The following is a 27435-nucleotide window of genomic DNA, read 5'->3' as shown; positions in this document are numbered from 1 at the left end:
AATGCTATCCAATAAAACACAATGTTAGCTAGTTGCTATTATATACTTCTGTTTTTGAAAATGTGAAAACCTGATTACATTAGTTATATTCAGGATATTTAAAATCTTAGGTGGTTTCATTAAGTTAACTCACAAAACCACCAGCGGTCAAACAGCCGTACATTTGATTGAACAGTGCAATTGAATTTGTGGTGCAATTCAACGTTTTATTTCAGGACTCTCTGTGAGGACGATGAGGTGGTTCACCTTGGTGACTTTTTAAATTTATTCCAGGAAACAGGATCACAGACGCAAGATCAGATAAAGGGATTAGAATCAGGTTTGAGGGAGTCAAAGGGTGACTCGGCTGTGGCTGGGCAAATGGAAGTTCTGATGAAGCTGAAAAAACTGGCAACAGATAAGCAGGGGTTTGATGAAGATTTTTGAATTCAAACAAACTCGTCTTGAAAACGTTTCCGTGAGAGGCGGTTGGATTTCATCACGCCTTCTCGTGGTGTAATCTACCTGAAGTAACTCTGAAGCTCTCGGATGGCTTCACTTTCCAGCAGATTGATTTCTTTTAGGGATCTTGTGATGTGGCTGGTACATCTCCAACTCTTGCTTCATTAAATTCATGAAGGGGGTCCAATTTTAGATTCAACACACACAAGGGACCATGTTCTACTTTTGCGGTTGCCACGGAAACAGTAAGAAAATATTATGATTACATACCAGCGGGAATGGATCCATACCACACCCTTATGGGTAGAAGTTTTTTTAAGCGGGAACATGTATCGAAAAGAAGAAGTGGTAACTGTCCAAGGGGCATTCGATACCATGTCCACAGAAAGAAATAACATCTTAATCTAATTTCTCTTTGGTTTTTTTTGCCTAAAAGTGTTTTAAGAAAACATTCTGCAATGTTACATCAGCTTGTTTCTCTTGACACTTCAAGACACTCGTTTATGGTTAAAAAAAACAAATCTTGAACTTGAAAAATGGTAAATAAGTAAAAAAAACAAAAACAAATTACGCTGATTCAGTTTTATGATTAAATGATTTTGAACATTTTATTTAACCTGGTTTATTTTTTTTAATTTTAACATCAGTTTGTTTGCTCCGAAGGACCCGATTCACCCAAAGACCACTTATTGCAATTTTGATTTTCCACTCACTTTTGACCCCTCTAGCAGATTTGACTACTTTCATTGGAATGCCAAGCAAGAGATGGCAGAAGGTCACTTGCTATTGGTTTGATCCCATCTTGAGCGGTAGAAGCGACGTCATCCAGAGAGACTCCAGAGAGAGCAGTTTTATCTTCTCCTCCACACGGGCCAGACCGAGGACGCCGTTTGTCTGTCTTTATAAGAAGTGGAGGTTTTGACTTCATGAATTCAATTTATCTGACTTGCAAGAGCAGCAGTTGACTTTGAAGTCAAAATAGGTTTCTCTTTGGAAGTGGAAGACGACAAGCTGCTCCCCTGACGCTCGGAGGACACTTTACAATGTCACGTCACAGACAGATGGAGTCAAATATGATTCTTTAATTCAGGAAATGAACCTGCACATGTGCAAAAAAAAAAAACACTTTTGGATTTGTTCTGGTGTTGCATAGAATGATACTAAACAGTAAATAAATACTATTACTGTGGCGGAATGTTTTCAAAGGACACGCGAATATACAATCTTGACTTCAGCGTGGATCGCCATGGAAACAGATATTGCACCAGCATCATCACAATTACCTGCTGAATCATTCATGAGCATCTTTTTATTCATTGTGGTCCACTTACTGCTTATTGCATGGAGTTAAAAAACAATAGAACAAAGCAACAACAACAAGAACAACGCGTTTATAATGCACTTTTTTAATGCAGCCTTGTGACCACATTTTAGCTGAGTGGGGATTTAGAGAGTGTGACCTGGGAGACAAACATCCCGCGTGCTCATGGGCAAATGCCTTTTAAATAAAGAAATCGTATTTAATCTCTTCTGAATAAATAATACTAATGCCTGGTTAGTTTGGCTTGTTGTGACCTCTGAGATGATTGTTTGCACCAAACGTGCAAAATTTAGTTTAACAAACACCAACAGCTCAATATTACAATATTTTTGACAGTTATTTGGTCTGTTTGTTCTTTTCATCGTGAGCTATGCTGCGTTCAAGTAGGCAGGGAAAATACTGAATCATTAGTGCCAGACGCATCTTGCTAAATGCTAATACTAGCTAAATGCTAGTGTGTCTATGGTTAAATTGATCTGATCTAAAAAGTGATCAATCCACTTTGAGTCGCAGATTTCCAAGTCAAAAGTTCGTACCAGAGTCCCAAACTTGTAAATGAATCCTAAAATTTTCTCTAGAGTAACTTAGTTTTGCAAATAGAACCACCGAGTCCCACACATCCGAGTTAGTCATTGTGACCTTAGTAGAGAGTGAGAACACAGTGACAGTAGCGGATTCAACTTACTGAATCATACAAATCTGAATGCATCAATACAGTTTAAGATTATAGCAAATCTGCATCATGTGAGTCCTACAATTCCAAGTCATTTATTGAGACTCGACTAGTGAGAAGAGGTAAAATTTTGAGAGTAAAACCTTTGGTATCACGTGAGTCCCACATATCTGATTCAGTCCTTGCAAATTTAATAATTAATCATATTTATCATATTTACTGAATTATAGAAAATTGATAGTTTCCTCACAGTTTAAACTTGATATACATCTGCATCATGCGAGTCCTACAAGTCAAAGTCAATCATTGTGACTTCACTAGAGATGAAGTTATTGAGTTCAACTTACAATCAATTTTTTTTTCTCCGATTTATTTCAAGTTAGAATAGACTTGAACTGATATCATTTGAGTCCTACACATCCTATTTGAGTAATGAATTGAACTTACTAAATAATACAAATCCGAATCCCCCTTTACAAATATAGTATTTTTTTTAAATTGGCGTTGTGTGAGTCCCACACATCCAAGTAATTCATTGTATAATTAGTTGTGAGGAAGTAATTGAATATAACTTAATTGAAACTATTTCTGAGTGAGTTTTTTTAAATTTAAAATAGATGCAGAAACGTATTAAATCATACAAATCAGAACGTGTCCTAACTCACAAACCTGATTGAGTTATTTCAACTTAAATCATATGCAAATGTGAGTCCTACACGTCTAATTCCGTCTTTGGGACATAAATAGTGAATTGAACTTACTGAAGAATACAAATCTGAATGATTCTTTGCAAATTAAGCTTTATAAAATCTGTGTTATGTGAATCCCACAAGTCTAAAGTCAACCATTGTGACTTAAGTAGTGAGGAAGTAATTGAGTACAACCGATGTCTGAATAAAACAAAGCTAATATAGATGAAAACGGGTCATGTGATCACTTAGTGATCTTAGAGACCTTGGCCTTGAACGCAGCATTAGCACACACGCGAAATAAAAAGGTCATCATGTTAGAGCGATTCGGTCGAACACGTGCCGGCAGATTTCCATCAGCACCACTAGGCGGAAACACATTTGGTACAAGGACTGGAGCCAGAAACGAGACGGACGCCCGTGCATGTTGATATCAAAGAGCTTTGGCAACACGGTTAGCTGCTACACTTCCCAAAGCAGTGATAATCTCTCGGCCCCACGGCTCGACCTTCTCCGGACCCAACGTCTGCGAAGGGGTCCTCGAGGTCCGCCAGTCGTCTCCGAGAGTCTCCGTCTCGGCAAGACGACGCTGGCGTGCGGAGGCGACGGCGGGAGTTTTGCTTGGAGATTCCACCGACGAGTCGTCACAAGCAGGACTCGTGCGACTCCGAGTGCAGAGACTTCTTCTCCAGCTCTGCGTGGAGCCCGTTGTGAAGGACAGTATATCTGCGGGGAGAGGAGAGAGATCACATTAGAAACCTGATCTTCAAGGTGGAAAATGACATTAAAGTACAGCGAACAATCTTTACACTGCTCGTACCCACAACTCAGGATCAGAAGTTGTGCACATGAAAAACTACTCGACAATGTCTCACAGCAAACCGACGCCTACACTGCAAAAACTGGATGAATTTCCTGCATAAATAAGGGTATGATGGAAAAAAAAAAAAGATTTACTGTAAATTGTGGTTGTGGGAGTGAGAGTCAGAGGCGGCTGTACCAACGATGGATAATGAACACAACAGGAAAGTCTGTATCGACACAATGAAGTATAAAGAATATGTCTGAAACCTTGATTCAAACAAGTTGACGAGTGATAGTCTGGTAGGCATGACAACTAACTTTGACAAATCAATTTATTTCAATCTTATTTTTAGCTCAGTTTTCATCGAGCAGAAGCAAAGTCTTTAATATTTATATTTATTAAAAATGTTCTTTTTCTGCTATCCAAGCTCTAGTATTTAATCCAATTTATATACTTATATATATACACACATATATATATATCATAGTTATTCATTGTGATAGTGAGAAAGTAATTCTACATATACTATATAGATAGATATATATAATTAGAAAAGGAACAGATAACAAAGGAAAATAAAAAGATAATATATCCTAGAAGTTCTTTATTAACTTGTATGGCTAATACCCGCTGCTGTGCATGTGTTGGGCTCAGTTTTGAACCATTAAAAAAAAACAGAAAATTGACTTTATACAAAAAAAATTGTGAAATCATGAAAATAATCATAAATAATGAAAGTGTTGTTGTTGTTTTTTTAATAATGTTTTAGGGTAACTTTTTTCAATTTCTTACCATTTGATTATTTATGCATTATTTTATATAATCATGTGAAATAAGCTCCTTGGAGGGGGTTTGTTTTGTCTTAGTGCTTTACTAGTTCCCATATTGTTGTTTCTTTTTTTAAACATACTTTTTCGTCGTAATTATATTTTTAATTTTTATATTGAGATATTGTTTCAGTAAACCTGTAATAAGACATTATTATTAATTGATATGGTTAGTATCACAAAACTTTTACATTGGCCAAATACTTTCAGTCAAGTATTAGTTGATTTGTTTTGTTGAGTGTTTGATAAATTGATAAATCACAATTAATTGATAAAATAACATATATAAAATGTGATTTCCACAACACAATTTAATCAGACTGTAAAAACCTCCGTAAAACTACAAGCACACTCCAGCGTGAGTCCAGTTCATTAATTCACATCGAGTATCCATGAAGTGTTTTTCCAGCTGCAGACGTATTTTATTGTCCAATAAAAAAGGCAACTCAGCTGTAAACCTCGGTCAGCTTCTACCTTTTAAACCAGACTCATGATGGCTTTTCCAGTAAGCAGATACGACGCAGATAAATGTCGTCAGCACGACCTCCACACAACTCTGAAGGTATTGGACATCAGGGAGCGAAAAGGAGGAACCTAACTAAAAGAGTTTGGTTTTGGATTATGATAGATGTGTCTCATATTTCAGGTTCAATTGTTTGAACACGACTCAAGCTGCAGTGGGACATGCAGGTGGAGGTTTTTCAAAGGTGAAAGGAAAGTCTGGACCTCTTAAGGAATCCAGTTAAAGCAGCACAACTTTATATTTTGAACATTTTTTTCTCAGAATACAAAATAAAAAAATTCTCTCCAGGACAGAGATGTTAATTTTATATCAGAAGTAACTTTACCTCCAATAGAAATGAATGCAACTGCCATCTCGGCAGGGCACTAGTGGCCGTTTCTATAGTAACTTTCCTTTTTTTCCTCATTTTGTAAATTAAGCCAGAAACAAGTGTGTTCAATGTTGACCTGATCTAAATGTTTCCTCTGACTATTAAGATAGATTTAAAATGTCAAAAATGTTTTGCTCCGTTAAACATTTATTTTCTCTTAAGCAAAAAACATGACTTAAAAACACAATACAAATAACATACTTGTAAATATTTATACTAAAATTTAAAATACAAAAACTTCCAAATTCTACAATTTTAAAAAAGAGTTAACGTTGTATTAACATAAAATCAAAATAAATTAATTTAGAAAATTCAGAAGTCTCAAATCTACATTTTAAGTTGTGAATCTATTATAACCTCAGTAGCACTTAAAGCATATTTAATGGGGGTTTCTGAATTTCCCTAAAATTAAAATTCAGCAGCTGTTTTCATTTCTATAATGGATTTTTGATGATGATTTAGTTTAAAATGATTGACAGGTCACACCGCATCACTGCAGTGCTCTAATGTCTAGGTTTTGACATCAAAATATAAATGTTAATCTTGAGAACCGTTGCCGTCAAGACATGAATAAATCCATCGAAAATCTCCATCAACTGTCCTAAATAATGATGTGAAATATATATATATAAATATATATATATGGTTTGACCTATGACCCTCGAGGGTCGAAAAGGGCCTTCGTTTCCGGCGCAGGTTTGCCACATTTTTGCTGGCATTATGAAGAAATGTTTAGTCTGGGTTTAATCCGAGCCTTCTGTCTCTGTCCTCTGGCCTCATTAAACAAATCTCCATCCTGCCTCCCGCTCTGTGGGCTCAGCTGTGTACAAACAAAGCTCCAAATAAACACAGGACAGATCCAGTCACATGTAGCGCTCAGATTAGCATCCGTGTGGGAGAGACCGACGTCGACAGGATGTTGCACTAAAAATAACCCAAGGTTTTAATCTTTGATCTAAATGATTTTCGGTGATTTAGGTTCCATTCCAGCGGGAATTCAAAGCTGGTTTACTTTTGAAAATTGATAAATGGTTGTGACGATGAATTTCATGCGGCGTTTGGCAGCAGGAAGTGATGCCAGTTGCCGAAATGTCAAAACCCATCTTTGTAGCTTTGTTTTTCACGCTTTGACTTCTTCTTGATGGACGGAGAAAGCAAGAAAGTGTTGGGAAGAAGATCAATTTGTCCAGTTAGCATTGTTCTGCTAACGCTATATTCAAATCTCGCCAAATCAGCGCCGATATTAGGTCGAACGTGATTGTTTATGACGCATTCATGGGTGTTACATTTGGCAACAGATCTACAGAGGTTGCAGAGTGAATCAATACAAGTCAAATACCATCTTTCTGAAGCCTTGACATGAAAGATTTTTAACGTTTTAAAAAGTTTAACAAGTCTGTATTTGAAGTTGTTAAAGCAACACTGTTAGGCTAGCTGCTCATGTCCATCATTACGGACATACATTTCTGATTACTTTTTCTGATTACTGTGAAGAACCTCCCACTACTTAGTCGACATTTAAGGTGAACTATCACTTTAAATTCTTAATCAACACGAACAGTCTTGTTTGAAATGAAACCAACCTCAGAATATTTCACATTGTTTTTAATTTATTCATTTCCTGCCTCGGCATTTTGAGTTTAACTTCTGTTTCAGTCGAGTAAACAGGGAGATTCAATACATTCCCATTTTTTAGTAAATCTTTGGGGATTAATAATAAGAAAAATATATTTTTATTTCTGTAATATATGGATATATATATTTATACTTATTCTGTGTATTATGTCAGGCATTGTACTACAGGCAGTTCTTGACTATGTTTGTGTCGTCATGATGATGTGTGTGCGTTACGGAATTGCATAAGTTACGCACTTAGCGTACGTCGTTAGCGTACGTCGTCAGCGTACGTCGTCAGCGTACGTCGTCAGCGCACGTCTTTAGCGTACGTCTTTAGCGTACGTCGTTAGCATATGTCGTAAGCGTACGTCATTAGTGTACTTCGTTAGCGTACGTCGTCAGCGTACTTCGTCAGCGTACGTCGTCAGCGTACGTCGTCTGCGTACGTCGTCTGCGTACGTCGTCTGCGTACGTCGTTAGCATACGTCGTTAGCTTACGTCATAAGTGTATGTCGTAAGTGTACGTCGTTAGCGTACTTCGTTAGCGTACGTCATTAGCGTACATCTTTAAGGTACGTCTTTAACGTACGTCTTTGGCGTACGTCTTTAGCCTATGTCATTAGCGTACGTCGTTAGTTATAAACTACCAGAGCAACATCCATGCTTGCGTCACGTGTCCCTCTCTACACGAGTAAAGCTAGGAGACGAACCCGAATATATACAGTGGCGACGAGGATGGGATATCTCTAAAGTCAGAGAATCCCTTGGAGGCAGAAAAAAGGCGTGACAAGTAGATCTCAAACTTGTAGCTCTTAAAGATGAAGAGGCTAACGAGAAAGTTAGCGCGGAAGCTAACACAGACGGGACTACACACCTCGATGGCTGCTTTCCAAAATCGGTGCGATTGGAGAATATAAATAAATAAATAATTCTCCGTTGTTTTGGCCATGAAGCGGTGTTTATTTGCTCCGATCCATATAAAATGAAGATAAAAACAAATTTTGAGAATCACTCCGTAGCTCTTGTTTAATCAACAGATTTGAGCGGCCGCTCTGAAGGCCACACTCGTCCACTCTCGCCCTCTAATCGCACACTTTCCGTCTCCTCTTCAGATGATGATTCCAGGCACACTCGTCTGGAGAGTGCACGGCTCTCACGTCTACACTTCACTCTACCGGGTCGACAACAAGCAATCTGGGATCTGCTGGAGTGAGATGGAAGGAAGTCCGGGCGAGACGAGGTGAAAACAAAAGCATCTGCATTTGAATAGAAAGAGATTAACGCAGCGTTCAGTAGCAATCAAATGATTTGCCACGAAATTATTCAAAGTTTTTCGTCCACAAAAGAAAGTGGAATCTCAAGGAGCGGATATTTATTATCTTTTGAAAGCCTGGAAAATAAGATTCATGCGTTTTGTTGTGTAGAAAACGAGAGGTTTGATTTTTAAATAACATAAAAGATCTGAGAGCTTAAATATCTGTATTAGTTATTTTATGATTACATAGATTATTTGTAATCAGAGAAAAAGACGGAAAAAAAGTTTGAGAACAACAAAAATAAAAGTATTCATATTATTTTCTGTTTATCATCCTCGCGTACACAAGTTCTCTCCGAAGTCTCTACCTCCAAGGGACTCGTTGTATAAACAAAGCAGGGCGTGATTACAGCTGGCTGGAGGAGGAGTGAAGACCGTTATTCAACATAATGGACTCTGCTCTCGTAACCTCTTGTTCGCCGAGATTTCAGACGGGGGAGACTTCAACATTTGAAACTTGGTCAGGAGAGTTTTCACATTAGTTGCTCTTTAAATATAATAAAACATTTTATTAATGTGATAAATTAATAATGGGAAAAAGAGTATGTTTAAGGTCTGCTTCCTTATACTATTTCATTTTTAGTTACAGGTACATAAACCCCGAAATACTACAAAAACTGTCCTCTGGAGTTTTAGTATTTTGAAACCCCTGAACGATGCACGCACTGATAAAGACAATTCATAAGATTGACTTGTGAATATTTGCGCAACTGCAAATTATTTAAGTTAAATATCAAGTAACTCTTACTTTCCAGTATTGAGTACCTACCATACAAACATAACAGCTGTGAAAATGTATTTTACTTGATTACATCCACATTTTAACCTTTATCTTTTTAAATTAATGAAGTAATGTCTACTTGTTTTTCATAGGCAGGAACATCATTTTATTCTACATATTAAGTGGACACAACAAACCCCAGACAGGATTTTCAAACACCCCCTGGAAAATACTACAGATATATAAAAAGTACTTACATTTTTTAGTAAAATTATGTGCCAAAACGTGAAAGAAAAGGATACAGTTTTGATTTTTGTTATATAAAAATAACTTAAATCTTCACAACTGTTATGTTTTATGGTATACCTCACCATTACATTTACCTGAAAATGTGCGTACACATACATACATTATAGAAGTCAATGTTATGAGTAGTTTTTTCAGTGTACCTGTTCAATTGATGCATCTTAAAATACTCTTAATAGACACTAGAGAAGTGTTTTCCCCTCTCCAGGAGCTACAGGTGGAGGCAGGGATGAGTCAGACTTCTTGTGAGTGACGTCTGTCTGACGTGGACTAAAGAATAGGAACCGAAGGTTCCTCATTAGGTTCTAATAGTGGCCAGATTCCCCGCCGAGCCTTCAGGGATTCAAGGCGTCTCTCGAACAAAAACATTCTCCCTCATTTTACGCTTCTTCCGATTAACCAGCGAGGAGCTCAAAGACGGAGCTTGTTAGGGGGAGGTTAACCCACAGGAGGCGCCGGCAGGTTTGTGACGCACGAAGATGGACACTTTGATTCAGCATCATTTTATTTATTTTTAAACTTCTCTAAAGAGAGACTTTAAGCTTCCATCAGACTCGGGCCCTGAACTCGCAGCCGGGGTAATGGAGCGACGACTGACTCATCAGGACGGAAGTTTTCTTCCTGAACTTTGGCACAAAAGAATAATCATTTTGAGAAACACATTTCCTGAAAACTTTCATTAAACGGTGGATAGGACCTGAAGACACAGAATGAGAACAGTATGCCGTTAAAACAGGATTTGAAAAAAGAAAAGAATAAAAACAAATAAGACTGAATAAATGTAGATGAATAAAATAAAAGACAACAATAAAAAAGGTGATCTTTACATTAAGGGAAATATATGACGTTAAAACAATTATAAAATGGTAATAAGTAAAATAAATAAAAAAAATAACATTTTAAAAATAAACATAAATAATAATCATAATAAAATAATAATAAATAATAAAACAAAAACAAAACTAAGATAATATACTTATACTATACTAAAATTAATCAACTAATGACTGACAAACAACAATATAATTTATATAATAAATGAATACAATAAAATAAAAATAACAATCGTTATTATTATAATATTATTATTATAATATTATAATATAAATTTAAAACATGTAATACAATATAACATAATATAATATCCTATAATATAATATAATCATATTCTATACTATAAATAAATGACCAACCAACAAACAACTGTAAAATGTATATAATAATTTAATACATCAAATAAAAATAAATAAATATTCATAAATAATTAAAATTAATTAAAAACATGTTAACTAATATAATAAAATACACTTTTTGTAACGTAATATCATATACTATAACATAATATCATACTATTATATACTATACTATTATACACTATACTATACTATTATATACTATACTACACTATACTATTATATACTATACTATACCATACTTTTATATACTATACTATACTTTACTGTAAATACATGTCCAACAAACAAACAACAGTAAAATGTACATAATAAGTTAATAAATAAAATAAAATAAAACAAAATAAAATATCTGAAGTTTTCCTGATCCAGGTCAATGTCACTAAAAACAACTGTTGTTATTTTTTTAAATAAATAAATAATTTATTTATTCTGATTACATGGCTTTTGAGAACAAGGCATTATACAAGGAAGGAGAAGTACGTCTAAACTTTATAGGTCTTTGTTCAAGTTTGAAGTCAAGAGAAACTCCATGTATCCTCAAGGTTTATTTTCTCACCCCTGTCGCTCATTGAGATTTGCTGGGACCAATTTTTTCTCTTCTGTTATATTTAGAAATGTCTTCAGATCACTCCCTTATCATTTGACAGTTTCATTAAAATTGAACTGAATACAAAAAAGACAACTCTGTCCTTGAAAGCATCGTTCTCTGTAAAACCAAAGGCTCAGATGAAGCCTTTTACAAAGTGATGACCCTCGACTGACCGCGGCGGAGAGACGAGCGGCGCTGAGGCTGAAAACACCAAAAGTCAACTCCATCTTCATGTGAACATTAGAGCAGGCGTCGCCCAGGGCACTGACGCGTGAGGAACTCTGGGTCCTGCGAGGCTGCCGGGGTGCTCACACACACACACACACACACACACACACACACACACACACACACACACACACACACACACACACACACACACACACACACACACACACACACACACACACACACACACACACACACACACACACACACACACACACACCCCCCCCCCCCCCCCCACACACACACACACACACACACACTTAGCATGAGTAAGTGATCTGAGAGCTTAAATAAAACACTCTTCTATAAATACACATTCGCAGCAGCAAGTGCGTCGAGTTAGAGGAGTTTGGGAGTGTTTAGGACGGAGCAGAGATCACAGATGCGTTCACATCTGAAAGTCATTAAAACGACGTTCCTGACAGCAGAAATTCAACTGAAAATTCAGAGTCAATACATTAAAGAAACAACTCTGTGAAGTTATATTTATATTATGTATAGTGTTAAGTCGAACAAGACTGCGTGACTTTTCGTGTTGATAAAAAATGTAAGTTAAAATTTGTATTGTTGTGTCCACAAAAGTACGTATTTAAAAAATTAAATCACTACTACAAATTATGAAGGAAAAAGAACAAAGAAGAATTTTAAAATTAAGAGGAACAATTAATATTTTCATAATAGAACCTTTTGATCGTTTTATTTATTAAAATGCTTTTTTTTATGGATATTTCATTTATCGATATAATATGAATATTTCCAAATATCATTATTTAAAATGACCTTATTATAAAAAGTATATACAAATCAATCAGCTTTAAAACGATATTTGAAATAAATAAAAATAACATATATATTAAGGTGAAAATGACATTATTTATTGTAATTATGATCAATGATTTATATGTTTCCCACATAAATTTAAAGCGACTACTTAGTTTTAATATTGGAATACCCTAACAAATATGAGATGAAAAAACAACATTGTTTTGGATATAATTATTTTCTGTAGTATTTAAAAAAAAAAGATCTTCACTATAACTTTTCTGCTCTACACTCTAAAAGCAAGATAACAAAGCACCTATTAAATATTAAATCTGTTTTTCCGAACTTCCCCAGCTCTGGCGTGAATCTTACCCCGGACACATATCCGATCTGACTTGAACTCAGCAACGATTGTCTCTTCCTGTTTCCACACTTCCATCTCGCCCCAAACCAACTCAATATTTGGGGGATAAACTTCTTCCCACTTCCACTTCACTAGATAATGTCTGGTCGGCTTCGTCATCGACCACGACTGACTGAAGGCCCTTTTTTTTTCTTTTTTTTTTTCGTGTGCTCTCATCTGGACGTGGGAACATTCACGCTGACACTCCATTAGCTCGGACAGCCTATGGGGAAGACGGCGAGACGCCGGCCGGCCGCCCGGGAGTCTCCAGTGGGCATCACTGTATCTCACAACATGATCAACTCCGGGAGGTTCGTAAGATACTCGGCGGATTGTTCTTCTGCCGACCCTCTGCTGAATCGATCAACTCGATGCACTCTAATGTTTTCTATTTAGGATCTCAGGCTGAGTTGCCATAGCAGTTGCGGGCACGGAACATTCCTGCCGAGCTTCTCTTTACCTGGAAGGCAGGAAAGTTCACATCCTGCGTCGAAAATAGCTCCGTATTTACACGGCGTGAAGACTCCGAGACAAACATGTCCGTCAAAACAAGCAACAAGTAATCAATGACTGAAACCACAGGTTTCTGCATCAGCGAGAGAAATCCTAATTTCCGTCCATGTCACTGGATCATATCCCACTGTTTCGTACCCACACTTGACCTGCGGGGATTCCTGCTGTTTTATTTCCAATTAAAGATCTAAGCTGCCCATCTTAGCCACCACGACAACCTTGGAAATTCAACCCATTATCCCCGTCGCCATAATGAAGAACAGAATATTCCTGAATATGAATCCGTCCTCTTTGACTTGTGTCCTTTGATGCTGGTGGAAAGATGGAGGATCTTCTGCCGAGTTGTCGGTATTAAACGGCAACAAAAAAAAGATGATTCACGTTTCAAAAAGCTGCTGAATTAAAAAGAGAGATCAGACGCTCGTCGTTGAATACCGAGATCACGAATCCTATTCTGACTTATTGTCACGCTTCCCTGATGTAATGGAACCACGGGAATACGAGCCAGGATGGGACAACGTTGTTCTTTTATGACGATGAAATGAAGGAGAGAAAGAAGACTTTCACCAAATATGACCCAATTGATAATTCAGGTCAAGTTTCTTTTATGTTCAACTGATCCTGGATTGTGTCGGGGGTCATTATTTCATTGATTTACTTCTGCACTCTTTCTTGCTCTTTATTTTATTCCTCTTTTCACATTGAAACGTTCCATTTAACCATCATGAAAGGTTGAATTTTATGGTACTTTCTTCAAACATCCCACTAAAACAACGTACCGACCAAACGGCGTAAGAAAGATTTCCTTAACGACGCTTGAAAATTATGTTGCCAATATAACATTGAATTCCCATGATGCATTTCTGTATGCAAAGAGTTTTGTCCCGTGTTGAGAGAAGCTCCTGCCCTCCATTTAAAAAGGATTGATTAGCACTTTTAACATAGGGGCAGGGTTTAAAATCCACCAAATCACATGTGCCAGTTTGTAATTGACAGGAGGAAATACATGAGGAGGAAATATATAAGAAGGAAAAAGATGAGAAGGAAATAGATGAGGAGGAAAGACAAGAGGAGAAATCACATGAGGGGGAAATGGATGAGGAAGAAATAGACGAGGCGGAAATAGATGAGAAGGAAATAGTTGAGGAGGAAATAGATGAGAAGGAAAGACAAGAAAAGGAAATACATGAGGGGGAAATGGATGAGGAGGAAATAGATGAGGAGGAAAGACAAGAGGAGAAATCACATGAGGGGGAAATGGATGAGGAAGAAATAGACGAGGCGGAAATAGATGAGAAGGAAATAGTTGAGGAGGAAATAGATGAGAAGGAAAGAAGAGAGGAGGAAACACATGAGGGGGAAATGGATGAGGAGGAAATAGACGAGGAGGAAATAGATGAGAAGGAAATAGTTGAGGAGGAAATAGATGAGAAGGAAAGACAAGAAAAGGAAATACATGAGGGGGAAATGGATGAGGAGGAAATAGATGAGGAGGAAAGACAAGAGGAGAAATCACATGAGGGGGAAATGGATGAGGAAGAAATAGACGAGGCGGAAATAGATGAGAAGGAAATAGTTGAGGAGGAAATAGATGAGAAGGAAAGACAAGAAAAGGAAATACATGAGGGGGAAATGGATGAGGAGGAAATAGATGAGGAGGAAAGACAAGAGGAGAAATCACATGAGGGGGAAATGGATGAGGAGGAAATAGACGAGGAGGAAATAGATGAGAAGGAAATAGTTGAGGAGGAAATAGATGAGAAGGAAAGACAAGAAAAGGAAATACATGAGGGGGAAATGGATGAGGAGGAAATAGACGAGGAGGAAATAGATGAGAAGGAAATAGATGAGGAAATAAATGAGGGGGAAATGGATGAGGAGGAAATAGACGAGGAGGGAATACATGAAGAGAAAATACACAAGGAGGAAATAGACAAGGAGGAAAAAGATTAGGAGGAAAGACATGAGGAGGAAATAGATGAGGAGGAAATAAATGAGGAGGAAATAGACGAGGAGGAAATAGATGAGGAGGACATAAATGAAGAGGAAATAGACGAGGAGGAAATAGACGAAGAGGGAATACATGAAGAGAAAATACACAAGGAGGAAATAGACGAGGAGGAAATACATGAGGAGGAAAGACATGAGGAGGAAAGACATGAGGAGGAAATACATGAGGAGGAAATACACGAGGAGGAAATACATGAGGAGGAAAGACATGAGGAGGAAATACATGAGGAGGAAATACACAAGAAGGAAATACACAAGGAGGAAAGACAACAGGAGGAAATAGATGAGGAAAAATAGAAGAGGAGGAAACAGATGAGGAGGATATAAATGAAGAGGAAATAGACGAGGAGGAAATAGACGAAGAGGGAATACATGAAGAGAAAATACACGGGGAGGAAATAGACGAGGAGGAAAAAGACGAGGAGGAAAGACATGAGGAGGAAATACATGAGGAGGAAATAGATGAGAATAAATAGATGAGGAGTAAACATGAGGAGGGAATAAACGAAGAGGAAATAGATAAGGAGGAAATGCGGAAGAGGAAATTCATAGTAAATACACAACAAATGGAGAAGTAGGAAATACATGAGGATGTGTTGATGAGGAGTCAATAAATAAAGAGGAAATAGACAAAAAGGAACAACACTAGTAGGGTATACTTCTTAAGGAAAAACAGAAGGAGGAAATACATGAGGATTTATTGGACGAGGAGGAAATAGAAATACACAAGGAGGGAATACATGATATAGAAACTCATAGGGAGGAAATATACAAAATAATAGAGAAGGAGGAAATACATGATCAGGTATTAGATGAGTAGGAAATTAATAAGAAGGGTATAGACAATGAGGAACTACACCAGGAGGAAATACTTCACGAGGAAATACATGATGACTTAATACAGGAGGAGGAACTACATTAACAGGAAATAAATGAGGGGGTATTAGTCGAGGTGGAAATAAATAAGGAAATACACTAGGAGGAAATACATGAGGAGGAAATACATGAGGAGGAAAAACACAAGGAAGCATGTCTGACACTGTAGATATGGACACAGTATATATCTGGCATTCCGAAGTACATGAGAAGAAAGGTTGATAAAAAAAAACTGTACTTTTGTGTGTAGCAATAGTATGATTATCCCTAAGTTTCCTGGTAGATCGACCTCTTTAAATTCAGAGTCAAGATTTTTTATGAACCTAAAAAGCTGTGCAGCTCAAACAGCATAAGACAACTTTTCTTTTCCTATACGATAGAAAACAGTTTTGCTAAAAAGTGCATTTGATAGTTCAATTTTGAGTCTTTGTTGCAGTTAAAGAAAGTTGAAGTTAAAGAAAAAGCCATTTCTAAATGACCCTCTGAACTCAGTAGGGGGCGTACCCAGTTTGAACTTCAGAAAGTGTTACCTACTGCTGCCAAAACAACGTCCTACACCTGAAAACGATCCAAACAAAGTTTAATCTCATCATGACCTTTAAACCGGAGTCCTCTCACGTCTTTGACCGCAGCGCCGACCTTCTGTCGGGGAATTACATCAGCAGGTTTTGTTGTGTGTTTTTCAAGGCCAACATAATAAGAACCCAAACAGTGATTTGACAGGTTCTCTGACGGGATCATGTCATTGTCTGACCGTGTCGCGCAACGGTTGAGAAAACGTCTTTGATAAAACGGTTACTATCGGAGCGCTCGGACAGATGATGGATGGCGTTGACAGAGACGAGCCATCAGAGTCATCTTCACAAAACACTGTCGGCTCACAAACAAACTCGTATGTTGGTATCGTCTGAGCTGAGCGGAGTTTTGACGTAAGAAGATGATAAAATACCAGTGGTATGTAACAGAGACTTCACTGAATCATAGCCTCTGTGACCCGAAAGGAAATGGTTTTAACTCGATGACCTGCAAAATAAATGTTTGAGGGATTTTTATAAACAGGAAATGACTCGATGAACTACCTTAATCACACACAGGCGCTCTTAAGACCTGTATTGCAGGACAGGAAGTGATTACGACATAAAGAATTAACACTTTTTAGTGATTCCTTTTGGAACTAAACCACTAAGTCACTCAGATTTTGACCAGGTTTAACTTCCGCCACATTCATAGACGCATGACTCTACTTATGAGCTTCTAAAGCTTCTTTTTTTACGTGAATAATGCACAATAGGAACGCGACGACTCAGAAATACTCCGACTTTTTCCGTTGATTGATGGAATGCCTACCGCAGTACCATTTAAAGAGCTATAACTTGTAGCTCACTTATAGCTCTGAAAATGGCGCTTTGGTCCGCAGCCAGTTCTGATCAGGGGTTGCTAAAAGTAAATATATTTATATTAATAACAAAAGTGTTTTGTTCTTTTGGATGAATGTCTCAACTTGACATCACTAAAAAATACTTTTGCAAGAGTAGGGAAAATAATTCATCAATAAAATAATAATAAGAAAAATTGAATAACCAAAAAAAATGTGATTTTATTTTAAAATTACAAATTTTAACAAACGAAAAAAGAAAAATAAATCACAGAAAGTTATCAAATGGTTAAAGAAAAAGGTTAAGTGAAAATATGAAATTTAAAATAATAATTTAGAGAAAATAATCACTTTGAAATTAATACAAAAAGCGATATCAAATAAACATAATAATAATAAATGTAGGGTTGTATTATGATTAATGCAATAAAGTATCCGTTTCATAATTCATGATTAAGAAATCACTTTTTACCTGACAATTAACCTCAAAATTATATACTAAAAAATATATAGGCTTGGTTGAATCATGTGAACAAAGAAATGAGACTGTTTTGAAAATAAAATTGATGAACGAAGTAACAAAAAGTGTGAGAAAGTCTAAATATTAAAGAAATCTATTCAGATACGAAAAAAAAAAGAAAAAAGTTTTTATTTCAGATGGATTTATTATTATTATTATAACTATTATTATTGTTATAATTGTTATAATTTTCTTTTAACTTCAGTGTGTAAATTAATGAAGATTTTGACCATATGATGAACATTTTAATTATATATTTACTCTGTGACATAACCACATAAGAGAAATGTGTCCGTCACATTGTGGATCACATATACCTTTTTATAGATCCATGTTTTTAATGTTTTTATCATTGTAAGCATCACAGAAAGTCCTTGACTCCATTCTTGGAGCAGAACTGACGTTATTTTAGATAAAACTCCGATGCTTCTGTTCGAGGCTTTGTTTATTCCCCAGAATTATTTCTAAGAGTCTTTTTTTCAAAGCGGATTAAAGTTCAATTGTGAGATTTGCTGCTCGCGTTATCGCTCCGAGCGTACGTTATGTAAAACTTTAGATGTCAGACGTCCCGAATCTTTTGTTCAAGAATCAAGCGGGGCGGAATATGCAGGCGTCCCTTCAGAATTATTCAATTGATGAAAAGCCGCGAGCTAGATTAGCTCTTTTGGATCCGTGAATCATTAAACTCTTTTAAAACTCACTATTGTCAGATCGATGTGGATTAACATTTTAAAAATGATAGCAATCATCACATTTTAAATCAGTACATTGATAAGTCAAAACAATCTATAAAAGGTTATTTTCATGATGTAATATTTAACAAAAGAGAGAAAAACATGCTGAGTGTGCACGAGACAGGAAGTGCACCGCCCATGTGTCACAGTGAACACAGAAGTTCTCACGGAAGCTTGAACAGATGAAGATGAGCACTTCTGTTTTTCAAGGATTCTGTGAGCGTTCAGACTGAGACGTTGTCGGTTACGATACTTCAGAGGATGAGTGGGGATTTTCATGCTGAGCGTGCAAAGACCAAGAACATTTTTTATTGCACTTAACTCCACATCTCTGCAAAAACTTAGAGGCATGAATCAGCTAATTTCTGAAAACACCTTGATCAAATTCCGGTTCGCCACCATCTAGTGGTTGAAGCGTGATAATGCACTGGTTGATGAAAGCACAAAGTGTTAGCTATGCATATTTTCTGGCTGGTGGAGTCATCTTATAAAGTATTTTTCTAGTATGAAAATCTATGATAAAATAGAAATATAGACATAATATTGTAATGACTGTAGGCCAAGGAAATATAATCAACGGCCAGAAATGGTAGTTTGGACGCGCCTGAGCTATTGTGTCAAAACTGACAGTCCTAGTATTTGTTGACACTATTTTCTAATCTCATAATTTCTTTACTTCTTTACTTCTATGTTCTTTAGTTTTATCTATTTTCTCCATACATGCACTTAGTTCTTTTGTTTGTTCTTGTTCTGTGTTTATGAAACTTGCCGTGAACTGGAACCTAATTTCCCGAATATCTCCAGAGTGATTAATAAAGTCTATCTAATCTAATCTAATGTGTGCATAAAATAAATAAACTCTGGTTCTATTAGTTACTGTCTTAATATACATGTATGTTGACATATATAGAATGAATTTATTATATACTGTTATTTTTGTCATTTATGTACTGCTGATTCAACAAATATTTCTCGGAAAAATAAAGAAATATAAATTAATCAATGTAAAACAAGAAATAAACTAAATAATTGTTTGAAAAATGAGGAGCCAGTATTGTGTATTATAAGCACGTTTTGCACTTTTCTTTTAAGAAGAAGTTTGAGGCATGAAACTCAGCAATATTCAGCTGCTCCTGGACTAGTAACTCTCATAAAGCGGGATGATTTTTCTGCGATATATTCAGCACTTTTTCCCTAAAATAACTTCAGCAGATTATCACGGTGACTGAGCTGTAAAGTCTTGAAGTGACATCTTAATTTATTTGGCTTCAAACTGTCCATTTTTAGACCCAGTTGACCCTCCGGACTCTCCTCCTCACCCTCAAAATGAAGCCAAGCGCTACATAAGCGTTGTCATATTTTCTTGTCCGATTATATTCGACTCTTTCTGCATTTCTTTTTATCATTGTTAAATATTTTTTCAGGGGATGGGGGCAGGGGGGTCGGGGTCACCCCACTATTTGAGAAGTCCTGGTCTAATGTAACACATTCTCCTGTTCACTAAGGAATGAGACAGACACGCCACATGGGTGTGAGTGGGTGAGACAGGAGACTCACTTGAAAGACGCCATAGACAGACAGCAGCTAGACAGGCACTGGCCTGGTGTTGCAGAACCAGAGCAGCAGCTTGGAGGCCGAGGAGCAGCCGCTGGAGGGGTCGAGGTCGAGGGGAAGGGTGAAGACAGTTATGAAGAGTGGAGGAAGAGAAGGTGATCAATGGAAGACAGGGGGGGAGAGAGGGAGGGATGAGAGAGGAGAGAAGGAGAAACAAGGTTAGTATCCAGGTGACGAGGAATAAGTGAGTGCGGAAGAGAAATTCACAGGTTATTGTGTTAAATGAAGGCGTGAGAGACGACGTTGACAAAAAGTTAAATAGTATAAAATCTGAACATTAAAGCATTTTAACTGAAATGTGAGAGTTGTTTCTACGCATGTCAGTAAATCACAACTTTCTGTTCGTGGTCGGACCAGGAAGAATCAAATTGACAAAGACCGTCTTTTTTATATATATAAATGTGTCGTGTGTTAGAACGTCTTCTGAAATATTTCATTCGTTCATTAACAAGTTTTGGAAAGTTATGATTTTAAAGGCGTTCGTGACATCATCACAATACCACATCTTTTATATAATGGTGGGGGGAAAAAAAATCAGTGGTCGCAAAATATTTGTTCGAGTGTTATTGTTCATGGTCTGCACAGAAAAAAAAAACAATCTGTTATATTGACTATTACTAGGGGTCGATACTGTATCGATATTTAGCAATGTATCAATTGATTTATTTTTTTAAAGGAAAAAAAAAAACATGTATATATATATATACATATATCTCTTTAACCAGGTAATAAAATAACATTTAATTTTTAAACCACAGTTATTTAATGAATCACAGTTCAATCAAGTTAAAAAAATATATATATATTTTTGTTCGTTTTTGTTTTGAAATTACATTTCTGACCATTAGATGGCAGCAGTCATTATTTCGTATCTTCAAAACCTTGCAATTACACAACTATTATTATAATTTTATAAATAATATAAATAATAATAATAATTCGTTGATGTAACATTAGCATGTGATTCTTGACATGTCAAAACACTTGTTTACATGAAGTATACTAAAAAAAAAAGGCCCTATACTAGAGAAAATTAGTAAAAAACAAACTTCATACAAGTTACTTTTAATAGTTTTTAACAAAATTGAATGCAGATATTTAAGCATTTGTCAGTGCAAAAAAGATGTTGTACCCCTGAAGTAAAGCATGAAGTTGAGAATATTTTTTTTTAACAAAAAAACTAAACTATTCCTACAAAAATCTAAGAACCAAAAGAAGGCGACAGTAAAACTTCTTTATAGAAATGAGCCCTAATTCTCCAACATCGGAGTTCCTGTTTCTAGCTTCGTTATGTTTACAAACAGTCCAAACAAACTTCAGATAATTGGCTCCGAGGATCTATATTAGGAGATGCTTAATGACACAAACGCACCTCGACCTTTCCCGTCTCCGGGCCGGGAAATTAATGAGCCCCGAAAATACGACGCCTTCAAAGGTCAGAATGTGAAGACACGAAACCATTTTAAACTTCTTCTTCTCACACAACACTCTTAATTCTGCACACGTATGATGATAAAAGTAGCCGAGGTATCGTAAAAAAAAAGAATGGAATTCTTGGCTCTGCATCATTGACTCTATTGGTGATGGATGTGAAGGGTAAAACGAATGTGCTGAGGCCTGTTTAACATTCATCGTGAACGGCTCAGAAATAAACGCTGACAGGAAGAAGACAAAGGAAAAACAAACAAACAAATAAAAGCAGGGATATACACGACAGGTCGGGTGAAGATGAATGTGATCGTAAAGAGAGGTGGTAGTCTGGATTTCTAATGCTTGGACTGAACATATTTCACACTTATGATCAACCAAAGAAGTTGATCGATTTTTGGGGGAGTTTATCAGCTTCTTAGAAATGTCATTAAAATAAATGTATTCCAAATCAAAGGAGTCAATTATCAAAATCTCTTCTAGTTTATGTCGGGAATCATGTCTTGCTCTCCTCATTACCAGAACGTCTCCCTCCAGTGAATGATGGCTGGTTTAGTGCCGCTTGTTTTCTCTGGTTATGAAACATGACTCCAGGGGCAGACATTAAACTTTACCGTTGGGTGTCTTCGTAAATATGGATGGTGTTTATATGCTTTTGGAGAAAACGCTTTTCTGTCGAGCTTTTAGTTGGATCATTTCTGGTGCCCACATGTTTGATTCCTCATTTGTTGCGTTGTTTGTAGCTTCAAAAGAAAGGTGTTTCTACTGCAATGCTGAGCTGTGACAGTAAAACACGAGTGAGGTGTCCATGGAAGTTTTAAGTTAAGAAGAACAGAAGTGCTCATCTTAAGTTAAGTCTGATACTTTTACTGTAAGTGCAGCGATTAGATCTGCTATTAGATCATAGCAAACAAAACCACAAATAAATCAAATATAATAATTATTTGAATAATACATACGAGTTTAAAAAGTAGGTATTAACTATATATTATGTGGAGTTTGACTGTGGAGTCCTTTCCAAAAGTACATGAAGAAGAATGATCAGTCGCAAGGTCAGGAGAAGATGGATTGGGAATGAATGAACCAATTTCAAATGGAAATGTGCGACCTATTTTTAAAGGGCTGGATAAGAGCAGCTAAAATGTTGAAGACGATAACCTCATTAATTTAGCAAGTTTAAGTTTGATTTTACTTTCTCTGTTTTACATATTAAATATAAATCTTCATCTTGTATTGTATTTATACAACATTCTAAATGTTTGTTTTTTTTACCGTTTGATGTTGGGCCTGGTGGATACATACAATTACAAAAGAAAGAAAATTCAATAATAACATGTTTAAAAATGTAAATAAGTAGAAAGTTTCAAAAAATCAAAATCAAAGAGTAAATAAAGAAAGCCTCATAATGTCATAATACAATAATATAAATATACTGTACATATACATATATAAAAACTTGATTGAAAAACTATATTTCTATTGTACCACGACAATATAAATATAGAATTGATAACAAATAAAATGATGATCAAATAATAAAGAAAATATATTTAAAGTTGGACTTATACAAGTTCACAGAAAACATGATGGAATAATTATGTATGTATAATTGTAGGGGTTGAATTGTGTTCATTTCATGCCTTCACTTCACTTGCTTCTTGGTTTTATTTTCTTGTAATTTGTACATTCATTTTATATATATATATATATATATATATATATATATATATATATATATATATATATATATATATATGTATATATATATATATATTATACATCACCTTCTTTTTTAACAGTTGCCTAGCTTTTAATGCATTTTATTTTAGAAGTTTGTTTGTTAAAAAGAATAAAAGGAATATAACGGACCAAATGTATACATGATTGTATTATTATCAACAGAAATATTTAAAAACAACTATAATCCATTGAATATCCAACACTGTAAAATCATATGTTGTAATGTTCTTCTTGTTAATAGCAAAGAAGTAGAACAGTTTTGAACATACGGTTTGACTCAAACATCCATTAGAACGCACAATCTCGCGAAAGCTTATCATCGCAGCCCGACCGCGACCTTGTGACCACGAATGCCTTTGTTGCTCTGGATAATGTACATGCCACATGAAGACCTCGGTGGGTTGAAAGGTCACTGAGATAAATGTCGTCTCGAATATAGCATTTCCCACCTAGCACCTAGTATTATTCGTTTAAGTATGTTTCAAGGTTGGGTAGATGTTCTTCAAAATGTTGAGAGCATGATCAATCCCCTCTTTTCAGAATATTCCGTGAAACCTCCAAAGCTGCTACGGCTCTTTCACTGGGAGGTTGGGACAAATGTCTTTTAAGTATGTTTGACAGGCCACTTTAAATGTTTGGATAATGTTTTTGAATATAAATGTTTAGTTTTTGTGTTAGAACATATAATTAATCAACATAATTTGATGCCTGTGCTTATCAATCCGGCTTTAAAAAGGATCTGGAATTTTTACAGCCACTCTGGAGAAATTATTTTCTAAGTCCCTCTGCTGAGGATCTTTTAATGTCTTGTTGCTCGCAGCCCTTTTGAATCATCGACACATCAGGAAGAAAAGACGTTGATGGGCAGAGAATCCATTTTAGGAAATTTATTTCCTTATCATCTCCTTTACTGACCATGTGAAGATAACGGAAGCTATTAAAGCTAGACCCGGCAGTGAGAAAGCACAGACTGACAGTTGAAATTGAATCAGAGCGGTTATCACCTCGTCAAAGTTTGAGAGGCGCGATTAACTATGGCTTTATTTGCATCTTTTTAAGGCACTTGTTTTTGTTTTTTAAATCAGGTGATGAATGAAAGACCCAACGTTTGTTCAAGGTCTTGTCTCAGAGCTGAACTATCGGGATGTCTTTCAGAGAAAATGAGCTCACAGCTACCAAGGTGCAATAGAAGACGTTCAAATTTACACGTAGAGACAATTTAGAGATGATTTTGTGATACGATAATAGGGTGAGAGATTCGGCACAGTTGGGGCAACTTAACAGCCTATATCTGGACTTTGGTCAGAATTTACGCTGACGTATGCAGTGAGGAAAAAGATCTGATGGACTTGAGATGGTAGCAGCCATTTCGTTTGCCTATTTTGTACTTTTTATAGAATAAAAACTGTAATTATTCCTCTTAGACAGAGTATTTTGACAGATAGATGTCACTGGAGAGATTGTAGGAAGACGTTTGGTCGGTGGACCAGCGACAACTATTTTTGCAGACAAACAAGTTTGCAAGCAATACGTCATCACCTGGACTTTTTTCTTTTTGTGCAAACATCATCATGAAGAAACTACAGTACCTTTTTTGGATGAAACAGACTAGGACTTGACAAGCTATAATTGCAAACTTTTGACGGACTGTTGGCCAGCATGGGCAGAACCTTGAACGCCGACAACGACACTTAAACGTCGCCCTAGATGTTATGTTGATGGATTTTTCTCCCACTCAAGGTTCCTAGAGACGTTGAGAAATGTAGCTACGTTTACACTTTGAACCTCGACTTCTCTATCACCATTTGCAAAGACAAGACAACTGGTACGGCAGAGTTCTTCATCACAGACTTCTGCATATTCTAAGTCTTTTGCAATGAATGTCATGTATCATTCATATTAGGACCATAAACGTACGAAGACCACGTTGCACTTTTGACACAGTATTGAGGATTTTATCTTCCATTGACTCCAAGCCTTTTCTTCTTTCTATCTTTACATAACTGTGCTCAAGGGATCCTTTAATTCCAGGTTGGTACACAATGTTGGAGCTTGTGTTAGTCTATAGATCTCCCCTTTAGCTCTCTTTTCTCCACAAACCGACGGCCCACCCCCCTCAAGCATTATGTGAAAAGTCACCTCCTATTACCTCGTATACATAATCAATGGTTATTTGTTCGACAGAAACTCACCATTATCTCTGCAGATACCCCCCCCCCAGAGGCTGCTGACATTCAGTAGAAGGCCTTGACTTATTACTCCTACAACCCATTAGTATTTCTAAACATAGAGCACGGTTCGCCGGATAAGGCCGAGGCATTAACTATGTTCTCCGGGAGAGAGCAAATGTTTCAGCTTGGTATTCTTCCCTTCCCGTCTCGCTGCTCTTTCAGCGATTATATCAGTCCAATGAAGACAGATGCAGCGCTGCAGGTTATCATGCTCGGATCTTCGTTCCCACAAAAAGAGGTACAAGATTTATTTTGTAAAACATGAAATGAATATTTGTTTTATTTATGTTTTCTGACCTTTGCCAAAACCCCAAACCATGCATGCATTATTGTTTTACCAATGACATTTAACCATTTAAGAATTTGTGTCCAGAAAATTGTAAACCATTAAGTACTTTTTTGCCATATGGTATTACATTTCAAGATGGTTCTACTCACTTGAGAACGTGTGTCGAGCCGTTGATCTGTGTTGCCGTACATGGAGTTCCGCCGACGAGGATGGACGGCCTGCGGTACCGTTTCCTCCCACAGCACAGGATGATGAGGAAGGCACGACGGAAGGACTTGTTGAGGAAGGCGTAAAGGATGGGGTTGAGCATGGAGTTGATGTACCCGAGCCACAGGCAGGCGGCCCACAGTTTGTCTGGCACCGTGTAGTCTATAAACGGGTCCACCACGTTTGTGACGAAAAAGGGCGCCCAGCAGAGGCAGAAACACCCCATGATGATACAGAGCGTCTTCGCCGCTTTAGTTTCAGTTTTCATCCTGTGATTCCTTTGATGGTCGGCGGAGTCCGGCGCACCGGTGCCGGCGCCGCCGGCCCGCTGCAGCATGCTGATCTGAAGGGCGTGCGCTCGGGCGGTGATGTAGATCCTCTGGTAGGCCAGCACCATGAGGACCAGTGGGATGTAGAAGGCCACCACGGAGCAGGTGAGGGCATAGGGCTTGTTGACCATGAAGACGCAGGAGGTGGAGTTGCTGCCTTCCGTGTATCGCCTCTGCTCGATCTGGAGGAAAAAGACAAGGTCGCCTTTTTTAGCAGTACAAAGATAATAAAAGGAGCCACACTGGTTAGGTTTGGTTATTCACAAGTTATCAGCTTTAAGACCTTATCTCTGCCGTTAGTCCTACAGCCCATTTAGCCAACACTTTGGAAGTATCTCCCAAAATACTCCAACCAGCTTTTCAATCAATGTCTTTCATGAAATTAGACACCATTTCTTCTTCTGTCACTGATTTAGTAGGTCTTCACTCATCTGAATGTATTGATCAACTTAAAGGCTTCTCAAAATGAAATGCCTGTAGCTTGCCTGAACAAGCAGCTCTTCCATTAATCATAGTTGAGTCGCACTATCATCTCATCTCAGCAGGGAAACCACCGCTCAGAGCTTCACGATGAATAACGCAGGGATCAAACCAAACTGCTGTGGGAGGATGGCGCTCAGTATGGAAATCTGACGCCAACACCGTTAGTGTCTGACCATTAAATAGAGCAGCAAAGCATTAGTGGGCCCCAGGAAATGTCACCATTTAATATATATAACATAAATATAATTTAAAACCTTTGTTTGGAAGATGATGTTGGAGATTGAAGAGAAATACAAACGA

General features: G+C 37.0%; 1 protein-coding gene across 2 annotated transcripts in view; it reads right to left on the bottom strand.

Annotated features, from left to right (window-relative positions):
- Window positions 1–1521: 1521 nt before the first annotated feature.
- Window positions 1522–27435, bottom strand: part of htr4 (5-hydroxytryptamine receptor 4) — a 98462-nt gene continuing 72548 nt past the window's right edge. The window contains exons 6-8 of one of the 2 annotated variants that reach the window (XM_087798512.1): window positions 26266–26834; window positions 20372–20462; window positions 3768–3850 (exon numbers count right to left, since the gene is read on the bottom strand). In XM_087798512.1, coding sequence (XP_087654638.1) covers window positions 20399–20462; window positions 26266–26834 — 633 coding nt within the window. In that variant the 3' untranslated portion in view covers window positions 3768–3850; window positions 20372–20398. Of the gene's footprint in view, window positions 3851–20371; window positions 20463–26265; window positions 26835–27435 lie in introns of both variants that reach the window. The other variant, XM_087798511.1, reaches the window with a different exon arrangement.

The sequence above is a fragment of the Callionymus lyra genome, chromosome 9, assembly GCF_982586985.1.
Source record: "Callionymus lyra chromosome 9, fCalLyr1.hap1.1, whole genome shotgun sequence".
NCBI classification, from domain to species: domain Eukaryota; kingdom Metazoa; phylum Chordata; class Actinopteri; order Syngnathiformes; family Callionymidae; genus Callionymus; species Callionymus lyra.
Note: the sequence above shows the minus strand (reverse complement) of the source record. Positions and strands in the feature narration are given on the sequence as shown.